Here is an 18,307-nt window from a genome sequence, read left to right as displayed (position 1 = left end):
ATTTTTTGAAGATTGAAATGGACGAGAAGCCAAAAGTTGGTATTAAATTAGTTCATGGGCTTCCTAAATAATTTATCCTAATAATAATTATCATTCTTGGTTTTACCCTAATAAACTACAACAAATTTTAGAACAATTCGCTCTTGGTTTTACTGGAAATTAAAAGAAATAAAACTTAAAATGAAGTTGTCATAATATGATGCAACAAAAAATGGATGAATTTTCTTCACCTACCGCCTAACGATCTTAGGTACGATCAATAACATGTCAATTTCCTGGATCCAACAATCCGCCAACCATAAAAGGCATCTTGTTAAAGTTGCACGCTAGGCACGAACTGACTGTAACATAGTGGGTCAATTGTCAGGTAGTTTGTGGCAGTATTATTATAATAGTATTTTGACCTGCACGAGGTTATATTTCAAATCAAAATAATAGTTTATATATTTATATATTGTGGTACAAAATAAATATATATATATAGACTAAAAATTTTAAAGAAGTGTATGCTTAATATTTAAAAAAAATTAATCTATAATGATTTACATGATAAAAGAATTGTTAACGCATTTAAACAGAGGGTTAGGTTGGATAGTAAGGTGAAAAGAGTTTTCTTAAAAAAAAAAATCAATTTATCAATATCCGAGTATCCGACAAAATATATTATATTATACCCATATATCAAAGCTTATAATATAAAAAAATAAATTATAACTAATTTATTTTCTTCCATTTTTAGAAAAAAAAAATCTTTCTCCTATCTTGTGCCCCTAAAATTGTTGATTGCATTTAGATTAACATTTTTCATAAATTTTAACGTATATTTTTTAAAAATTCTCCATAATATGTGTTTTTAGAGTTTTCAAAATTATTAAAAATCACCATCATTTCCCTTTTCTCTTATATGCCAGCTAGTCATCAAGTGCCTCTTACGACTTTCATATCTTCTATCATGGTACCACCTTCTCTATTATTATTTTTTTGTCATTTCTGTTATATCCCTGTAATCCCCTTTCTTCTGCTCTACCTTCTCCGCCCATCCTTGTAACTTATATTTCTTCTTCAACCTTTCCTGCTACTTTTTAACACCTCACTCTTTTTCTTCCCTCCCTCCTCCCCCTATACCTAACATCTAAATTCATATCCATGCGACCCAATATATTTAACTTTATCTATCATAATGAAAATATAAAATTTAAAATTAATTACAATGGTTGCAATTATTAGTATCTAAAAGTGAAAATGAAAAATTGATAATATTTATAATATCCTCAAGTACTACAATCCATAGATATATATATATATATATACATATATTTAACATAGCAAATACATATTTACATATGAAGACAGCAATAAGAATACAGCAAATAATTAATGATACAAAAAGTTATCTTTAGTGTTTGGGTTTTGCACTCTTATTCAATTCTAATGTCAAATTTGGGCCAGATATATACAAATTAAGTAGTATTTTAGGGTTGAATGTTCTATATCTTTCTCTTAAACTATAATATTATTTTTTTAAAAATTTTTGGTAGAATTGGTGTTGTTCTTACCATTATTTTTTTTTATCAAAAATGAATATTAAAAAAAAAATTTTCCACGTTAAAAGGCTAGTAGTACTTTGTTTTTTATTTAGTGATTTCATAATTTGGATTTCATGAATGGTACCATTCTTGATTTTTTTTTAAATCCACGACATTATTTTCTTTTTGTTTTCTATTTAATTTTGCCCTTTTACTTAGGATTACTAAGCTTAAAGATAAAATATTATCTTCTTGTTTGAGGGAAATGTGAGAGTGTTAGTTGGAGTTAATTTCTTATTTGAGGGAAACGTGGGGGTGTAATGTGCCCATGATGTTTTTTACGAAATAAATTAAATATAGAATGCTAGAAAAATAGAGTTGAGAGTGGGAAGGTTTGTTGCTAAAAATCCCTTCTCAAATTTATATATATATATAGATAATAGCACACAAACCAACTATTATTGATCTCAACAACAACTGTATACCCAAATTTGACTGTTTTAGAGTACAAAATTCTGAGCTAAATGTATGAAAATCTTTCAAAACGTTGCTCACATTTTACCAAATAAAAATTTTTATTATTCACTTTTAAAATGTTAACTTTACATTTTTTTTTTACATAAGTTTTTGACATCTGTTTAGTTTAAAATCACTAACGTGACTTATATGCAGTCATTATATATATATATATATAAAAGGTTAGATATCATTTTTTTGGTGGCCAAAATGAATATAGATGGTGTCAAATCTCACTTTTTTAGGAAGAAAATGAACATAGTTCAAATTAGATCATACTTTTTTTTGGGACAAAAATAAATATGAATCGGGTCATTTGTTTAATCACAAATGGGACCTAAGGTTTTTGCGCTTAAAAAAATAATCATATGCAAGTCGCGTGATGGATTTGCAATAAAAAGTGGTTGAAAACCTAAATTAGAACTAAAAATTCCAGATTTGATTTTATAAGGGATGTAAAGCCACTGTTGTAAAAGTGAAGGACAAAAATGCATTTGATAAACCGTGACAACGTTTTGAAGGATTATCCTGCTACAAATATGCATACCATTGTCATTGGCTCAGGAATAATTTTGTTCAATTACTTGTAATGGGTTTTTTTTTTGTCAAAATACTTGTAATTGCTTTTTCTTATTTGTCGGAGTGAATAACTATTAGAGAATCATTTTTCTACCAATAAAGTCTTTTAGTTTCTAGATTACGAATTTTCAGCTTCATAGCTTCGGAGGAATTTCATGATATAATTTTGAGCGAAAAGGGCTTCAATTATTACACACACCCGATTTTGCACCATGCTTTGCTCCAAAAATAACAAAAGAACAGCCAACTCCTAGCTTGCAAGGTAAGGTGGATAATCATAAATCCCGAAAAAGGCAAAAAAATAATGCCAAATTAATTCATTATCTATAGAATGAATTTTAGAAAGGGCGAAGCCCAAACCCAAAGAGTTGAAAAAAAATACTATTGAGGAAGGTGAAAGGCAGCCGGCGTCAGTTGACTCACAATTATTCAACAAAGCAAGATAGACCCGCCTCTCTCTCAACTCTCTCGTCCCCACCTCTCTTCACCAAACTCTTGCCGTAGGTACATGTATTTTACGTTCTTCATCAATATATTGCTTTTCTATCATGTGTGATTGTGATTTTTAAGACCATTTTCTTAAAATTTTTGGGTTCTGCTTAATTGGTCTAGCTTTTCACAAAGTTTGAATCTTTTCAGGTAATTGTTGCTTATTTGCTTCAATTTCCGATCTTGTTATGATTTTCTTGACATCTTTGTGGCAATTTCCTGTTTCCACCGAACTTTCAGTCTGCATTCTTGTTAGATAGTATAATTCACGTTAGCCTTAGGAAGATTTTTTTGACTTAATGTCCTGTTATCAAGGTCAGCAGATTTTTGTAGGTGATCTCTGCTTGTTAATTTTTGGATCTTAAGGTCAATGTACTCGGTTCTTGTCTGGTGGAGAAAAAGGTTCTTCGCTTTTGATCAGAAATGTGATTTTGTTGGGTAAAAACTTGGATCTTTTTTTTAGAGGTCGTTCAGTTTGCCTGATCCTTTGTTTTGGAGGCTGCTCTGTGTGTTTGGATTTTAGCTCTGACTTTTAAGGATTTTGTATTCAGGCTTTTTTAATTATTGTGTGAGTTGATTATTTCGATCTTGCTCTGTAACTGGGATGAAAATGGAAGAAAGAAATGGCGAAAGTGAATTAAATTTTGAGTTTTTGGTCTAGTAAATTGGAAGTTGGTTAAGTTATAGTTGATCCACTCCGTCCCTTCTTAATAAAGATTGTTTTAACACTTTAAGTGAAGATCTATATGTCTGAGGTTGTCAAAGCATACTGATTTAGCTGACAGATTAGTCAAGTTATGAGTCTGCTGGTATAACCCTATTGTTCTTTACCTTCCCTATAGAACTAAGTGCTAGTCTTTCTTTGTGCTTCTCTTATTATCTAGATTTATGACTCTGCTGGTATCAGCGTATTGTTCTTTACCTTCCCTGTAGAACTTCTTAAGGCAAAAGTAGAAGTTTTGGTTAATGCCTTTGCTTAATTTCAATCTCAAAAGTAGTGGAAAAAGGAAAAAGAACATGGTCTTCTCATTCTAATTATTTTTTACTTTCCTGTTTCTAAATGCATTCATAGATGTTCTTTTGCATGCTACATGTGTAGTTTCCTGGGCGTTAACTAATGCCCATTAGTTGTTTGTCAAAATAGAAAGAAGTTTAACCTTGTTCTGATATAACCATTACAGGAAAAGGATATGGCAACACCAACAAGGATTGGCCTTTGTGGCCTTGCTGTGATGGGCCAAAATCTTGCCCTTAACATTGCTGAGAAAGGATTCCCAATCTCTGTTTATAACCGAACCACTTCAAAAGTTGACGAGACCGTTGAGCGAGCTAAACTAGAGGGAAACCTCCCTGTGTTTGGATTTCATGATCCTGAAGCCTTTGTGCAATCAATCCAAAAGCCTCGTGTCATCATTATTCTTGTGAAGGCTGGTTCTCCAGTGGATCAAACCATCAAGACACTCTCTGCTTACATGGAGAAAGGAGACTGCATCATTGATGGTGGCAATGAATGGTATGAGAACACTGAGAGGAGAGCGAAAGCCGTGAATGAAAAAGGTCTGCTCTATCTTGGAATGGGAGTTTCAGGTGGTGAAGAGGGTGCTCGTCATGGACCTTCATTGATGCCTGGAGGTTCATTTGAAGGATTCAAGTACATTGAAGATATTCTATTAAAGGTGGCTGCCCAAGTACCTGATAGTGGCCCTTGTGTTACGTATGTAGGTGAAGGAGGATCTGGGAATTTTGTTAAAATGATTCACAATGGGATTGAATATGGTGACATGCAGCTTATAGCTGAGGCTTATGATGTGCTAAAATCAGTTGGCAAGCTGTCTAATGATGAACTGCAACAAGTTTTCTCAGACTGGAACAAGGGGGAGCTTCTGAGTTTCTTGATTGAGATCACAGCAGATATTTTTGGAATTAAGGATGATAAGGGAGACGGATATCTTGTAGACAAGGTCCTGGACAAAACTGGCATGAAGGGTACCGGTAAATGGACGGTTCAGCAAGCTGCAGACCTTTCAGTTGCTGCCCCTACAATTGCAGCATCATTGGATTCAAGATTCCTTAGTGGGTTAAAAGAAGAAAGAACTGAAGCGGCTAAGGTCTTCAAGTCTAGTGGGGTTAGTGACATTCTTACTGACCAAAATGTGGATAAGAAGAGATTGATTGATGATGTGAGACAAGCTCTTTATGCATCCAAAATATGTAGCTATGCACAGGGAATGAATTTAATTCGTGCAAAGAGTACTGAAAAGGGATGGGGCTTGAGACTTGGGGAACTTGCAAGGATATGGAAGGGTGGTTGCATTATTCGTGCCATATTTTTGGATCGTATCAAGAAGGCTTATGATAGAAACCCAGAACTTGCAAATCTACTAGTGGATCCAGAGTTTGCAAAGGAGGTAGTTGAGAGACAGTCTGCTTGGCGACGAATTGTCTGCCTTGCCATCAACTCTGGTATCAGTACTCCGGGTATGTCTTCAAGTCTAGCTTATTTTGACACATATAGGAGGGAAAGGCTGCCTGCTAATTTGGTCCAAGCTCAGAGGGACTATTTTGGTGCTCATACCTACGAGAGGATTGATGTGCCAGGATCCTTCCATACAGAATGGTTCAAGATCGCGAAGCAGTCAAAAATCTGAAGTATTTTTCTGAATGTCATTTTGAATAATATGTCTCATATGACTGATTCTAGTCAATGGTACTCCTATTATCTGGAGATGCAGTTCTGGGAGACTACCTCTTATTAATCTGTTATATTTGTTGCGAACAATGATATACTGATTTGGCCAGTTTTGTATCTTTGTGCTTGTCTTTTTTTTCCCTCCTCACAAACCAGTGGAGAAAATAAGAGTTGTCACCATTTTTGTGCTCCAGTGGCTCAGAATATCTGATATGCGTTTTTGTTGGTTTCTGCTTTTTCTTTTCCTTTTGTTTTCCATCTTACCTTCTTCAGCTGTGCATTTGTTTTTGCTTGCTTAGGTACTTGATACAGCTACGTGCTTGCAAACCCTTCTGCCAATATCAGAAGGATCTAAGCATGATGGATGCATGTTCTTGTATGAAAAGCTTTCAAAAGTCTTAACTTCAATGATGCAACAAGAGAATGCATTTCACTGTGTTAATGGTCTAGCACCAAGAATGTGTTCATTAACTGTTTCACTATTTTATGTTTTGTATTTCACGTCTGACCACATCGCTTTTCTGGTCCACCACAAGCTTGAATTAGCACACTTCATTGGATTTTCCAGTGTTCTAATTTTTTGGGTATATTAGCAGAGAACTTTTATGAAACCTTATTTTCTGGCCACTACGCTGACGCTGACTGGAATGTCTTGTCCTTCAACAGTCGTGGAAGCATGTAGTCTTCACCTACTTTGCCAGTAATAACTAATATGCGTTCGCACAACTTATATAAAGAATTTTTCGTCTTCTAATCATCTTAGCATTGCAGATGCCATGCATAAACATTCATTTACATAGCTTGAGTTCTAAATTTAATTAATTTCATTCTTCCGTTAAAGTAGGGGCCTCCTGTTTACTTCCTGTGAGAGGATGAAACAGTTTATCAATTCTTGCCTGAGCTGGAAAGAGAAAATTATAGCACTTAGCTTTTTATATTTCTGATCCTATTTTTGTATGCATGGGTTTGCAACCAGCCCAATTGCAACTAATCAGGATTTACTCTGTGTGTGCAGTCGGTAACAGTCAGATTTGTTCTGTAATAGCATACTAGCTTCTTATTCAATGATGAAGAAGCTATGCGTGGATCATTAGGTATTTAAATGCTTCTTGAGCATTGAGACGTATAATTTTACAAAGGCCACACTGGCAAAAAAAAAAAGAAAAATGGAATGCATAAGGGGAAAATCAAAGCAGTTCATCTTCCCTGTTCTTGCAGATCTGTGTCCTATATAAACACGTACGGGGTATTGCATGATATAGTTACCTATACTGAATGTATAAACCAATTGGACTAAGTATCAGGTATGGCAAATTGATAGCTGAGATTTCCTCCATTAGACGCCTTTACTTAACAATAGACAAAGACTGCAAACAAACTAGGAGGAAAACTTGCAAAAGATTTACATATTTGCCTTTCAGTGGACTAATTTTTTCTAGACTTGCCTTTACCTTGAAGGTTCTCAGTTGCATTCTTTCCCTTATGGCCCTGCTCTTTCTTCGCTGCTTTTGTATCAGCAGCATATTGTTTTCTCTCTACCTGTTTGTCATGTTTCTTGCCTGAGGATCTTCTGTTGTTGACCTTACCCTCAGCATGTGCAATATCATCCCTGCGGTGGCTTCCCTCCTTGGTTCTACATGGTCCTCCTTGATGACTTGGACCAGAAGAGGCATCAGAAGCCATTGAATCATCACTTGCGGGATCGCCACCATCATCACTTGGGTAATCCTTGTAGCCTTTCCTTTCAGTGTAATTGTCGTCATCGTCGTCATCATTTTCAGGATTGTTTTCATGGACGGGTGAAGCAATGTACATAGTCCATCCAGATTCACTGCTGTTACATTCTTCTCTGCCTCCAATATTTTCAGAAGGGTCATCCATTACTGTCGCTAGTGGTGAAAAAAAATGAAAACAAGGAATGGTTCAAGGAAAGGTGAAGTCTTGAGTAGAAACCATATTAATTCCTGGACAATCTGGTGTCTACGACTAGTCAATACATACCTCCTCCGCTAAGGTGGACTCTGCCATGCATACGCTGGAAAGACTTTTCTCCTGATGCTGATGGAACATGAAGGATTCAAAGCAAGTCTCTTTGGAGTGCCAGCACCATCAATTCTCTGGCCTTTATTATGCGGAGACTTTGTACAAGACAAAATACAGGTGAACAGATCCCACAACCGAACAAGCTCTGTTTGATTCTTCTGTAAATCTGATTGCTCACTTGTAACACCTCACACCTGGAAATAATGCCATCTTTACTCCTCTGCCTGCCTCATAAATATACAAGGCAGCTTTTGAAATGGCATTTCAGATATGCCCCACTGAGACGAATGTATAAGATCAATAATCACAAATAGCTAGAAGAGGGCCTCTACCTCCAGTACTCCTTTATCATTAATATTAAGCCTTTAATCGTTTGTCATGTACCAAGAGCGGCCTCTCATGTGAAATATACAGTGAACCCAACTGTATTTTGGCGTCTTCCATCAGGTTGATTGTTTCATTATGCTGTTTCTATTGTGCCCTTTTGCTTGCCTTTCCTGTTTGTCCAGTAAAGCAGGCTTGTGTCTTTTTTTGTGTTACTAGGATGACAGATGAAAGTTCCTCGGTAGAATTCCATACCAAATAATTCCTCTTCCATATGGAATGGAATCTAAGCAAAGATACGAGTTAAAAGGCAGCCAATGCTTGATAACTCTCATCTTCTGTAATTGTGGAGGGGAGTAGGGATTCCACTACCAGACTGCGACTTCAAGTGGCTTTACATGAGTTACCATCACCCCCATATGCCCATATGATGGGAACTCTGAACTGAATGCCAAAGTTAATGCAAGTCTCGGAGAGCTTTACCTGTCCATCATTCTCATTTCCCCTCCTAAATTTCTCCCTTTGGCTTCTTATTAATTTCTGCTTAGAACAAGACAAAAGAGAGGCCCCCCCTTTGAATTATTCTGGTAAGGCTATAATGCCTATCCTTTCTTTGATTGCTTCTTGACTTTTTCTTGGCTTTGGGCTCCATTTGAAGATAATTCTTGGAAGTTTTAGACAAAGGGACAGCATTCCCTTAGCTGGGGATTCGATCCATTCATATTTTTTGTTTGTATTATGTGTTTCTACATTAATAATAGCAACAAAGCACCATGTGTAAGGATGCTGACAATTCCGTGTTTCATATGATAGTTTCATATGATAGTTCTTGGAGGAGCCCTTTACCCTACAGCATCAATGACATGAGGAGTGCATATTCATGGATTGTGCCCCATCTATTTCTCTGTCTACATTTTTTTATGAGAATAAGAAATCCTCTCATTTCTTCCCACGTAAAGCTACATAGTCTCTGTAGTGTTTTTCAAATGGGTTCACAAGGTAGGGTCCAATTTAAAAAAAAAAATACACTCATTACAGGACAATAAATAATTTCCTATATGAAAAGGCACATGTTCAATAAGAATAAAAATCAAATAATTGGAGCGAATGAAAAAGAAATCCCGCATTACAATACAAGTTTTCAAATCAAGTGTAATAATACTTCCAAAGATTTTGAGTTACAATAAATCGGAAAGGTGTGGCGACGTTTGTAGTTTTTCTGGAAAAGCATGAAAACTCAAACTAGACTATCAGTTTGGTGTAATAATTTTACCTATAACATGAAGAATTTTCTTTCCACGCATAAAAAAAAATTAACAGTTTTTAAGATAAATTTCTTTCACTTTGATGTATTTCCAAACTATTTTTTTAGTTAAATTTGTCATATCAACTTTTAATAAGCCATGTAATGGTTGGGGGGGAAGGGGGAGGGATGAGTCGGATGATAAGAAAGAAAAGAGTATAATGGAAGATCCTAGATTCGATACCTCTCATTTACATTTTTTTTTAAAAAAAAAAAAATCATGTAATGGTCATTTATACTTGTTAGCATTTCACATGAATTTTTGTATCGACACTAGGCCGACAAGACATTGTTACATTGAAATTAAAAATAAAGAAGATAGATGTGATATTGAAGATCTCAAGGAAGCCAACTGAAATTATCACAAACCTAGTGGGAGGTTCTTGGAATTTTCTCTTCACAATTGCAAAACACAAAATTAAGGCAGTCTCGTAGGTTTTATTAATAGTATGATGTTAGAGAAAGCCTAGCTTAATGACTAATAAAAGGGTTTACAAAATTGAGATAGAGTAGAGTATTATAGTCACAAAGGAAAAGATGAATTCTTTGGAACTGTATTAATGACTAATAAAAGGGTCGACCCTTTTTTCTCATTTCCATTTGAATATGATAGAATGGACAGCAGAAAGGGCTGTTATGGAAATAAAGTATGAAATTGAATTATTTTAAGAATATTTTTTGTGAAGGGAGTTATTTTGGCAAATAACTCTTTGTGTTTGTATGGATGATAATTGGATTGAAGATCTGTGCCTTCCACTGCTTCCTCTCATTGTCACTATTGGATCCAACTACGTTTTCAGGAAAGAGATTACCCAAAATTGGTGCAATTGCTAAAAATTAAATATGGAACCAACCGCATTTAGGGTGTTGGCCACTGCCGAAAACTTTAAGTCTTGATAGGACAAAAACTTAAGGATTTAAATCTTACATTTCATTACTGTGTCTTCTCCAAAATTCATATGAGTACGTAATGCAGTTGTCTAGTCCGATGGTAGTTCAGTTCTCGTCGAGTGTCTAATTGGTCCAGTTGGACCTCCCTTCCCTTTCCAAAATTCATATGAATACGTAATATAACTGTCTAGTCCGATAGTAATTCAGTTCTTGTCCGAGTGTTCAATTGGACTAGTTGGGCCTCCCCTCCCTTAAAATATTATGATAGAAATACGAGTAGAGTAGGAGTAGATGTTGTCCTTTAACCAAAAAAAAAAAAAGAAAATTAAATATGAAGAGAAGAGAGGTATAAATGCAAACTTTGCTTTTAACCCCTAAAGCTTTCAATTCTTACCCTAATTAGTGTTATCAATGGTAGATCTTACATCTTGTCTCTAGCCAAATAGAGTTGTTTTTGAATATTCATTGGTAAATTAAATTCCAATTTTGATTAGTTATGACGATACATATACTGTCACTGTATATAGCATTAGTTCTTGAATTTGTGTATTTCAAATCTTTTCAGGTAGAATCCGGTGCCAAATCACTAATCCAAACCCAATTCAGCTGAATTACTAGGTCAATATGGGCTCGAAGTCAAAGGTCAGATTGGCAATCCAAAATCTCATTATTGGCATTACCAGAAAACCAAAAAAAAACCGGGCCGTAAAAGCCGATTTCCAAACTACAAATTAAAAAGTAGTGGACTCCGTTTACGAGTCTTCGGGAGAAGAAAAAAAATTAGAGGATCCAAGCTTTGTTCAGTTCTTCCATGCTTGTAGACGACCAATGCCTCTGATCCACTGCCACTCTCATCTCTGATACATCCCATTCAAATCATTCATCTTGTAAATCCAAACCAATAATAATTTGATTTTTAGGACTTTTACTCTAATGGGTTTGTTGGAATCGGTGGTTTCCATGAATTGGGATCATGAATCTTACCCAGAGAATGAAGATTTTCTGGTGCTTCCTTTATTTGCCATTTTCTTTCTCTTCATTAGATTCTTTCTTGACAGATTCGTATTTGAGGTAAAGTTTTGATCTTTTTGAATGTTTCAGCTATCCATTGATTTGGATTTTGATGAGTGATCGTTTTTATGGAGAATAAGTTGCTTTTTTAATTGGCTGAATACTAGTATGAGCTTATTGCTTTTGCATATATTCATCTATTCCAGCTGAAAGTGTATGCTTCTTTTTTGTGTTTTTTCTTGTAATTAACTGAGGTTGATTTTACACAAGTAATGGTTTTTTATGTTGGATTGGTGCTTATTCTTGATCGATTTTGTTTGATTTTGATGATTTGGATTTAACTATGTGTAACTGGAGTGAGTGGCTTGGACAAGTTTTTAGCTGAAAATTGGATTGATTTGCTTCAGACCTGTATTGAGTTTCAAGGAATGATTTTCGATTGGACTAGGTAAGTGTTAGTTTTTGAAGATGGAACTCATTCAAAGCAGGATAGTTTCTGTTTCAAGCTTATTGGCTTAGCTGGATTCTAGAATGCTGGTTGACAACTGGATTTTGCTATTTGTATTGGGAGCTAAGCTATTTAGTTGAGCAATAGAAGCTTGTTTAACTTTTAAAGCTGACTAGGTGAGGTGTTTGGAGTTAGATTACAACTTGCAATGCAGAAGGCTTGTGAATGTCATTCTAGAATAAACAAAATAGTTATTTTGTGGTCTGTGAAGGTTCTATGCTCTAAAGCTGAATAATGAGCTGGGGAGCTGGGTATAATTGTCGGCTATCCCCTTTGGTAGTACTGTAGCCCAGTGGGAAGTTCTGGGCGTCTAGTATGTATGAGATTATACCAGTTGTTAATGGATTCCATTCTGGTGCGCTTACATGGGTCCTCAAATCATGGTTCGTGTAATATCTCTGTTCTGATAGTCAGGTTTGGATGCCCTTATGGCTTCCCTTCACCAGTGCCTGTTTATCTTGAACTTTATGTTTCTATTTCCTTGCTTAAACATTGAGCTGTCATGATTAGGTTTCCTATCAAGTTAAACCACTAGCATTGTGATTAATTGTTGATTCAACTTTGCACTCATTGGTTTAGGTGTCTATCTGGTTTTAGTTATGCATGCATGATCTTTCCTTATTGTCAGTATCCTATCAATTTACTTTGGTTTTCTTTCAGAAAAATCTGTTATGACCATTGAAATTAGGGACCTCGATCACTAGATGGGCATCCGAAACAGTAAATTGGCAATTTCCATGTTTCAAAAATATGAAAATTGTGTTTGGAAACTGCTTGTGGTAGATTTGAGCAGGGATCTGCAGCTGAGAATTTTCCAAGATGATGAATGTGGTTTTTTGTCAGTAGCAATCAGATGATGTACATGTCATATTTAAACCAGCAGTCTCCTTGGAGTTTGGCCTAATGCAAGTTGACCACCTAATGCCTATTGTTTGGAGGAAGCTATTCTATTATCTTCTTTTCATGTGATTTGCATGCTAACTACTTGTTTCCTCACAACTTCACTTAGTTTCATAAAAGAGGAAAGCCTTGCTTCATGCACTGGATAATTCTGTTTCTAGCCTTTCAGATCTTCTCTAGTTTCTTTGAATTTGTTCTGCGCAATCTAAAATGGAAGTACCTTTTGCAGAAAGTGGGCAAAAGGTTGATTTTTGGAAAAGGGCATGTGATGCAGGAGACTGTAACAGATGAGCAGAGAAAGAAAATAAGGAAATTCAAGGAATCAGCATGGAAATGTATTTATTACCTTTCTGCAGAGTTATTTGCACTTGCTGTGACTTACAATGAGCCGTGGTTCACAAAGACAAGATACTTTTGGGTAGGGCCTGGGGATCAGGCCTGGCCTGACCAGAAGTACAAGTATGATTTCTTTGTACCTTATCTTTCACCTTTTGAGTTCTTAGTAGACAATAGCTTTATTGAAATTTTGGGGGAAGAGAATGATGAAGAAAACCTGAGAGATAAGGGATGAGGAAGGCCCATTTAGCTGTCCTTCTCAATGATCTAAAAGCAAGATTTTTTTAATCTCAAATGACATTCATTAGGATTGACCATTTTATCTGCTGCTTTCCTGTTGTTCTGTTTGTTTGATCATGTTTTGACTAGAATATCTTCCTACTGTCAAATTAGTTGAGCTCCTGTCTTGTGGATATCCAGGTCAAAATTGAAGGCACTTTATATGTATACTGGTGGATTTTACACATACTCAATCTTTGCCCTCATTTTTTGGGAAACAAGGCGCTCAGACTTTGGGGTTTCAATGGGTCATCATATTGCCACTGCCATTCTTATAGGGTTATCCTACATATGCAGGTATAGTTCTAGGATTTCCAATCTCTGTCTAATTTGTTAGATTGCCATGCCAAAATCTTTAAGCCTATGAAGCGTTAGCATGTCTACCCTGTGATGATAATCGTTGTTTCTGAGTGAAAAAGTGAAAATTGAATATCAGGGTAATGTAAAATGATGATCAAGATTGAGAGAGAGAGACACACACACACGGTCAGAGAGAAAGAATCAGAGAGATTTTGACACAATGTTTGGTTGGTATATGTTGCCTCTTGCAGGTTTGCTCGAGTTGGTTCAGTTGTCTTAGCTCTTCATGATGCTAGTGATATTTTTCTGGAAATTGGAAAGATGTCCAAGTACGGTGGTGCAGAAGCTCTTGCCAGCTTTTCATTTGTCATTTTTGTTTTGTCTTGGATAGTACTTCGTCTTACTTACTTCCCTTTCTGGGTCCTTTGGAGCACAAGGTAACTTATTTGGATCCTTCTCTACATAGTTTTTATAACTGTCAACTTTTTGAAGGTTGCCTTGGTTTCAAGCAAAAATGTAGCTCATGCTTTTTATATAATCCCCACAACTTGAGCTGCTAGGGTTTTGAAACTTGATGGTTGCTGCAGCTAAAGAAGCAATAGGCATTTGTGACCATTCATAATTGTGACTAATTTCTGAATTGCTTTATCCACCATTCACCTTGGAGTTGTCAATTGACTATTGACTAGATTTGCTTTACGCATCCATAATAATATGTACATGCTGGGGCTAGGTTGCTACTGCTAAGTAGGGTGGGTCAGAGTGACGTTTGATCCTACTTGTGGATCTAATTGTCAAGTATTATGTAGTTTCCCAGGGAGCAGAGGTTGGCTCTTCAAGAAGGTCTTATTGATGTAGAATCAAGAGACCTAAATCAAGTGCTGTCCAGTAAACTTTTGAATGCTTTGTTAAGGAAGTCAGGAATCACATGAATTATTGTGATTTGACCTTCCAAAATGCTGAACTTTAAATACTATTAAGCGTTTGGGATTGGATATTCAGCTTTTAATGTAGCTCTACAGGCAGTTAGTTTGATATGTCAATTACCAATTTGTCTGAAAAAATCATGAAAGCCTGTTGCCATTGGAATCTATTTATCCTAGTCTCTTCATTTTTTCCTTCGGTTATTTTCAGAATGGCATCTGCAGAAGTTATCCATGAGAACATGCATCTTTGGTAACATTGGCAATTTAATTGACTTGGCACTTCCTTCTCCATGTAGCATGTCCTCTATTTTCCTACATAAGTTCAATTTCCTTTTTCTCCTTGCTCTTGCAAAACACTTTTTCTGAATGAAAACTAGGTATATACAGGACTGACAAGTAGAACATTTTTCATTTGTTTCATACTTTTATGCTTGTTCTTACTTCTCCACCTGACAGTAATGAGGTTATGTGTATCTCTGACTGACGCACAGTTTTACTGCCTTTTATGTGTCTTAATTCATCTGTTCTCGAAAATGACAGTTATGAAGTTATCCAGACATTGGATAAAGAGAAACACCAATTTGAAGGACCAATTTACTACTATATATTCAATTCACTTCTGTTTTGCTTGCTCGTTCTTCACATTTACTGGTGGGTACTCATGTATCGGATGCTTGTTAAACAAATCAAAGCACGGGGCCAAATCAGTGAAGATGTTCGATCTGGTAAGTGAAATTCTTCAGGAGAGAAAATGTAAAATTAGTTGCAATAAATTTGGGCAGTATTTATTTTGTTATCAATATTTTGTATGAGTTGTACTATGCCTGATGCTGACAAGCTTAAAGAGAGAGATACATTCTTTAACTGGATAGTTACCTTGTCCTTCAGTGGAGACTGGATAGCTACCTGATGAAAAGCACATAACTGATTAATGATGAATATTTTTTACCCTGCTCAACATAAGGGACATATTCTAGGGTTAAAAAGACTTCTCAGCTGGCTGGGATAAGCTGTTTATGTCTACAACTAGTGCAGCCAAAGAACTCTTAGCTTGCAGTTACCAACTTACTGTTGCTAATGTCCAGTTTCTTGCTCAGTTAGTGGCATAAAGAACTAAACCTACAGATATTGTAATCTGAGGATGTTGATAATTTTGGAGAATGTTAAGAATCTTTCACTTCTCAAACAGCCGGAAGTATGGCTTCATTATCTTTTCTTCATTTTTCTGTTTGATCTCCGTCTTAGTTTATCTGTAAGTTTATTGAATGGGCTTGTGTGTGAGGACTTCTGTTTCTGGTCACAGTTGCTTCAATGGGTGCGTTGGCTTTGTAGGTAGTTATAAGCTACAATTTTGTTTTCCTCAACGGAAAACATATTAGCATAATTGTGTTTTGACATTTGAAGAGTATATTTTGTTGGTCATGGTATCTTATAACTTGGAATTCGAGATTATCCTTCTGCTGTGTGATCCTTTATTAGCTTGAAGAGGACAACGGGGAGCTTGGTTCTCCTATTTCTGTGCATGATAAAGTTATATTTGATATTATTAAAATGGTTTTGGTCTTCGCAATCTAAAGCAGCATCTCCTGTCCCTATAAACTTGGTTTATGTCTCTTTGCGTTGCACAGATTCTGAAGGGGAAGATGAGCATGAAGATTGATCATGCTAGTGTTTCATCACTCTTTGGATCTCAGGTAGGCGGTTAATGATTTGTAAGCAGGAACGGAAATGCCCCAAGCTGATTCTTAAGGGAGTTCTCGAAACTTAATTGCCAAGGGAGGACTCGCCTACAATGTTTACTATTTCTCTTTTGATTTTGTTCCATGAGAACTCCTGCTGTCCACCATCCCCTAACTCTTGTTGTAAAACTACTCTCTTCTAGGCATGGTTTCAAGAATTGAGAAATAGAAATGTTTTGGCTTACTTTTCTTTCAGATGGTTGCAACCAAACCTTACATGGATTTGATATTCAAGTGAGACACTTTGTGATTAGGAATTGCCCTTAAAATTGAAGGAATTTTGGGCTTTGTGATCACTTGAGGAGACAGCATTGAAGAGGCCATAATTGGCCAAATGGTGTTTTATTGTTACATAATATAGCTCACACCCTTAGTCATTTGCTTTCTGGTGCAAGGATGCTTTTCTATCCATTCTTGTTTGTAGAAGCACATGCAACCCTTCATTTTGTTCTAATATTTTGACACTCTACCACCCTGTTTCGCCATGAGGGCTCGTTCAACAATGGTGCGAGCTAATCGTGGAAAAGTTGTATTCCTGTATTAAGCAAATTTTGTACCACTAATGGCAATTTGTGGAGTTTGTTCGATTCCTTTCTCCTCATTTGAACTCTCATTAGTGCACACTCTGAGTGTGTTTGGATTGGGATGATTTGAGAAACAATAATTTGATTCACAAATTTCAATATATATTTTTATCTCACATATATTATATTACAAAAAGTGTTATAGTAATTATTTTAAATAAATATTTCAAATAAACTCTTATCCAAACACACTGATTTTGCTCAATCTAATGCCTCAAAATAGACAAGGATGATAAGTATACTGTTTTAGAAGATGGAATCAAATCCACTACCATCACCAAGCAATTATTACGGAAAGGTTAGAATCTCGAAATGCGATAAACAATTTGGAACAAAGTGAATAAATTATTTGAACGTCAAAAGTGTACAAATACAATAGTTTTGGGGGCTGGTCTGGTTTTTTCACTTGCCCTTAGCTTCTTAATATTAACAATTTGGATAGTAAATTATTTGAAATAATTTTGTAGAAAAATACTGTATCATTTTTTTGATTTTTTGATGCAATGTATGTGAGATAAAAAGATGATTGAAAAATGTCCTTATACTATATAAGATTGGGTTTTGGTCAAAGAATAAGTCGAATTTCAACCGCATAGGTGGGGGCTTTCTGGAAATGTGAAATGTTGTGTATTAGTTTAAAAACTTTAAGTACAAGTTAAGGAAGCATATATTTGGATATGTTTACTGAAATGACCCCATTTTAATACATTTAAAGTTGTCATTGATGAGCCATTTGGGTGTTGATGGAATGTATAATTAGTGTGTAACCGTTTTTGTATTTTGTACAACCCATATATGTTTGTATGTTGGTGTAATTATCGGAATATCTCTTAGCTACTAATAATTCCCCTTTTCAGCCGCAGATAACCGTTTGAGATGTTGTTTTATTTAAAACGTTTGAATGACAATCAAATTTAGGAAATAAGCCAACGATTTCTCTATCAATGGTAGGAACACATTTTTCTATTATTTATAATCTGCATTTATGAGCCACAAACATTGGTCAGTTTATCCCCTTTCAGTTTCAGGAGTTAAATTTTTTCTTTTTGCCTTTATCTACAACAATTTGCCTCATGTTTTTTCTTCTATCTGAGCTCAATTCTAAAATTAAGTATTATTTCGTCATTAATTACACCTAATTCAATTGCCTAACCGTTGGTATGTTAATGACTAAACGGTTGATTATCAGTTTCCCCCTATTCACATTCTAGAATTGGGATAATTCTACTTGGTTTCATGCTAATCAGCTCAGAATGCTCTTCAATCCCAGTTACTCCTAGTGGTTCAGTGTGAGATTAGATTTCACCCCCCCAATTTTTCAGTTCCTCCCTTAATTTTGTCGGTGTGTTCTTAGTACCTACAAT

The 18,307-nt window shown here is 35.5% G+C and overlaps 3 protein-coding genes across 7 annotated transcripts; 2 read left to right on the top strand and 1 right to left on the bottom strand.

Moving 5' to 3' along the window:
- The first annotated feature begins 2,964 nt into the window (after window positions 1-2,964).
- LOC113717300 (6-phosphogluconate dehydrogenase, decarboxylating 2) lies at window positions 2,965-5,992 on the top strand. 3 transcript variants are annotated; one of them, XM_027242079.2, is made up of 2 exons: window positions 2,965-3,121; window positions 4,292-5,992. In XM_027242079.2, the coding sequence occupies exon 2, from the start codon at window positions 4,301-4,303 to the stop codon at window positions 5,756-5,758; it is 1,458 nt and encodes a 485-aa protein (XP_027097880.2). In that variant the 5' UTR covers window positions 2,965-3,121; window positions 4,292-4,300; the 3' UTR covers window positions 5,759-5,992. The 3 variants fall into 3 exon arrangements, with proteins under 3 accessions (XP_027097880.2, XP_027097881.2, XP_027097882.2); XM_027242080.2 differs by having other exon boundaries at window positions 2,967-3,125; XM_027242081.2 differs by lacking the exon at window positions 2,965-3,121 and adding an exon at window positions 3,124-3,260.
- Window positions 5,993-6,953: 961 nt separating this feature from the next.
- On the bottom strand, window positions 6,954-8,723 carry LOC113717301 (uncharacterized). Its single transcript, XM_027242082.2, has 2 exons — window positions 7,801-8,723; window positions 6,954-7,688 (listed from the first exon to the last, which is right to left on the bottom strand). The coding sequence occupies exons 1-2, from the start codon at window positions 7,829-7,831 to the stop codon at window positions 7,225-7,227; spliced, it is 495 nt and encodes a 164-aa protein (XP_027097883.2). The 5' UTR covers window positions 7,832-8,723; the 3' UTR covers window positions 6,954-7,224.
- Window positions 8,724-10,969: 2,246 nt separating this feature from the next.
- On the top strand, window positions 10,970-16,736 carry LOC140003994 (ASC1-like protein). Of its 3 annotated transcripts, none has more exons than XM_072070540.1 (6): window positions 10,970-11,002; window positions 13,009-13,238; window positions 13,536-13,691; window positions 13,946-14,131; window positions 15,161-15,345; window positions 16,249-16,736. In XM_072070540.1, the coding sequence occupies exons 1-6, from the start codon at window positions 10,985-10,987 to the stop codon at window positions 16,278-16,280; spliced, it is 807 nt and encodes a 268-aa protein (XP_071926641.1). In that variant the 5' UTR covers window positions 10,970-10,984; the 3' UTR covers window positions 16,281-16,736. The 3 variants fall into 3 exon arrangements, with proteins under 3 accessions (XP_071926641.1, XP_071926640.1, XP_071926639.1); XM_072070539.1 differs by lacking the exon at window positions 10,970-11,002 and adding an exon at window positions 11,038-11,365; XM_072070538.1 differs by lacking the exon at window positions 10,970-11,002 and adding an exon at window positions 11,038-11,431.
- Window positions 16,737-18,307: the final 1,571 nt, after the last annotated feature.

This window comes from Coffea arabica, chromosome 11c (genome assembly GCF_036785885.1).
Source record: "Coffea arabica cultivar ET-39 chromosome 11c, Coffea Arabica ET-39 HiFi, whole genome shotgun sequence".
NCBI lineage: Eukaryota > Viridiplantae > Streptophyta > Magnoliopsida > Gentianales > Rubiaceae > Coffea > Coffea arabica.
This window is presented reverse-complemented; position numbering and strand designations above follow the sequence as displayed.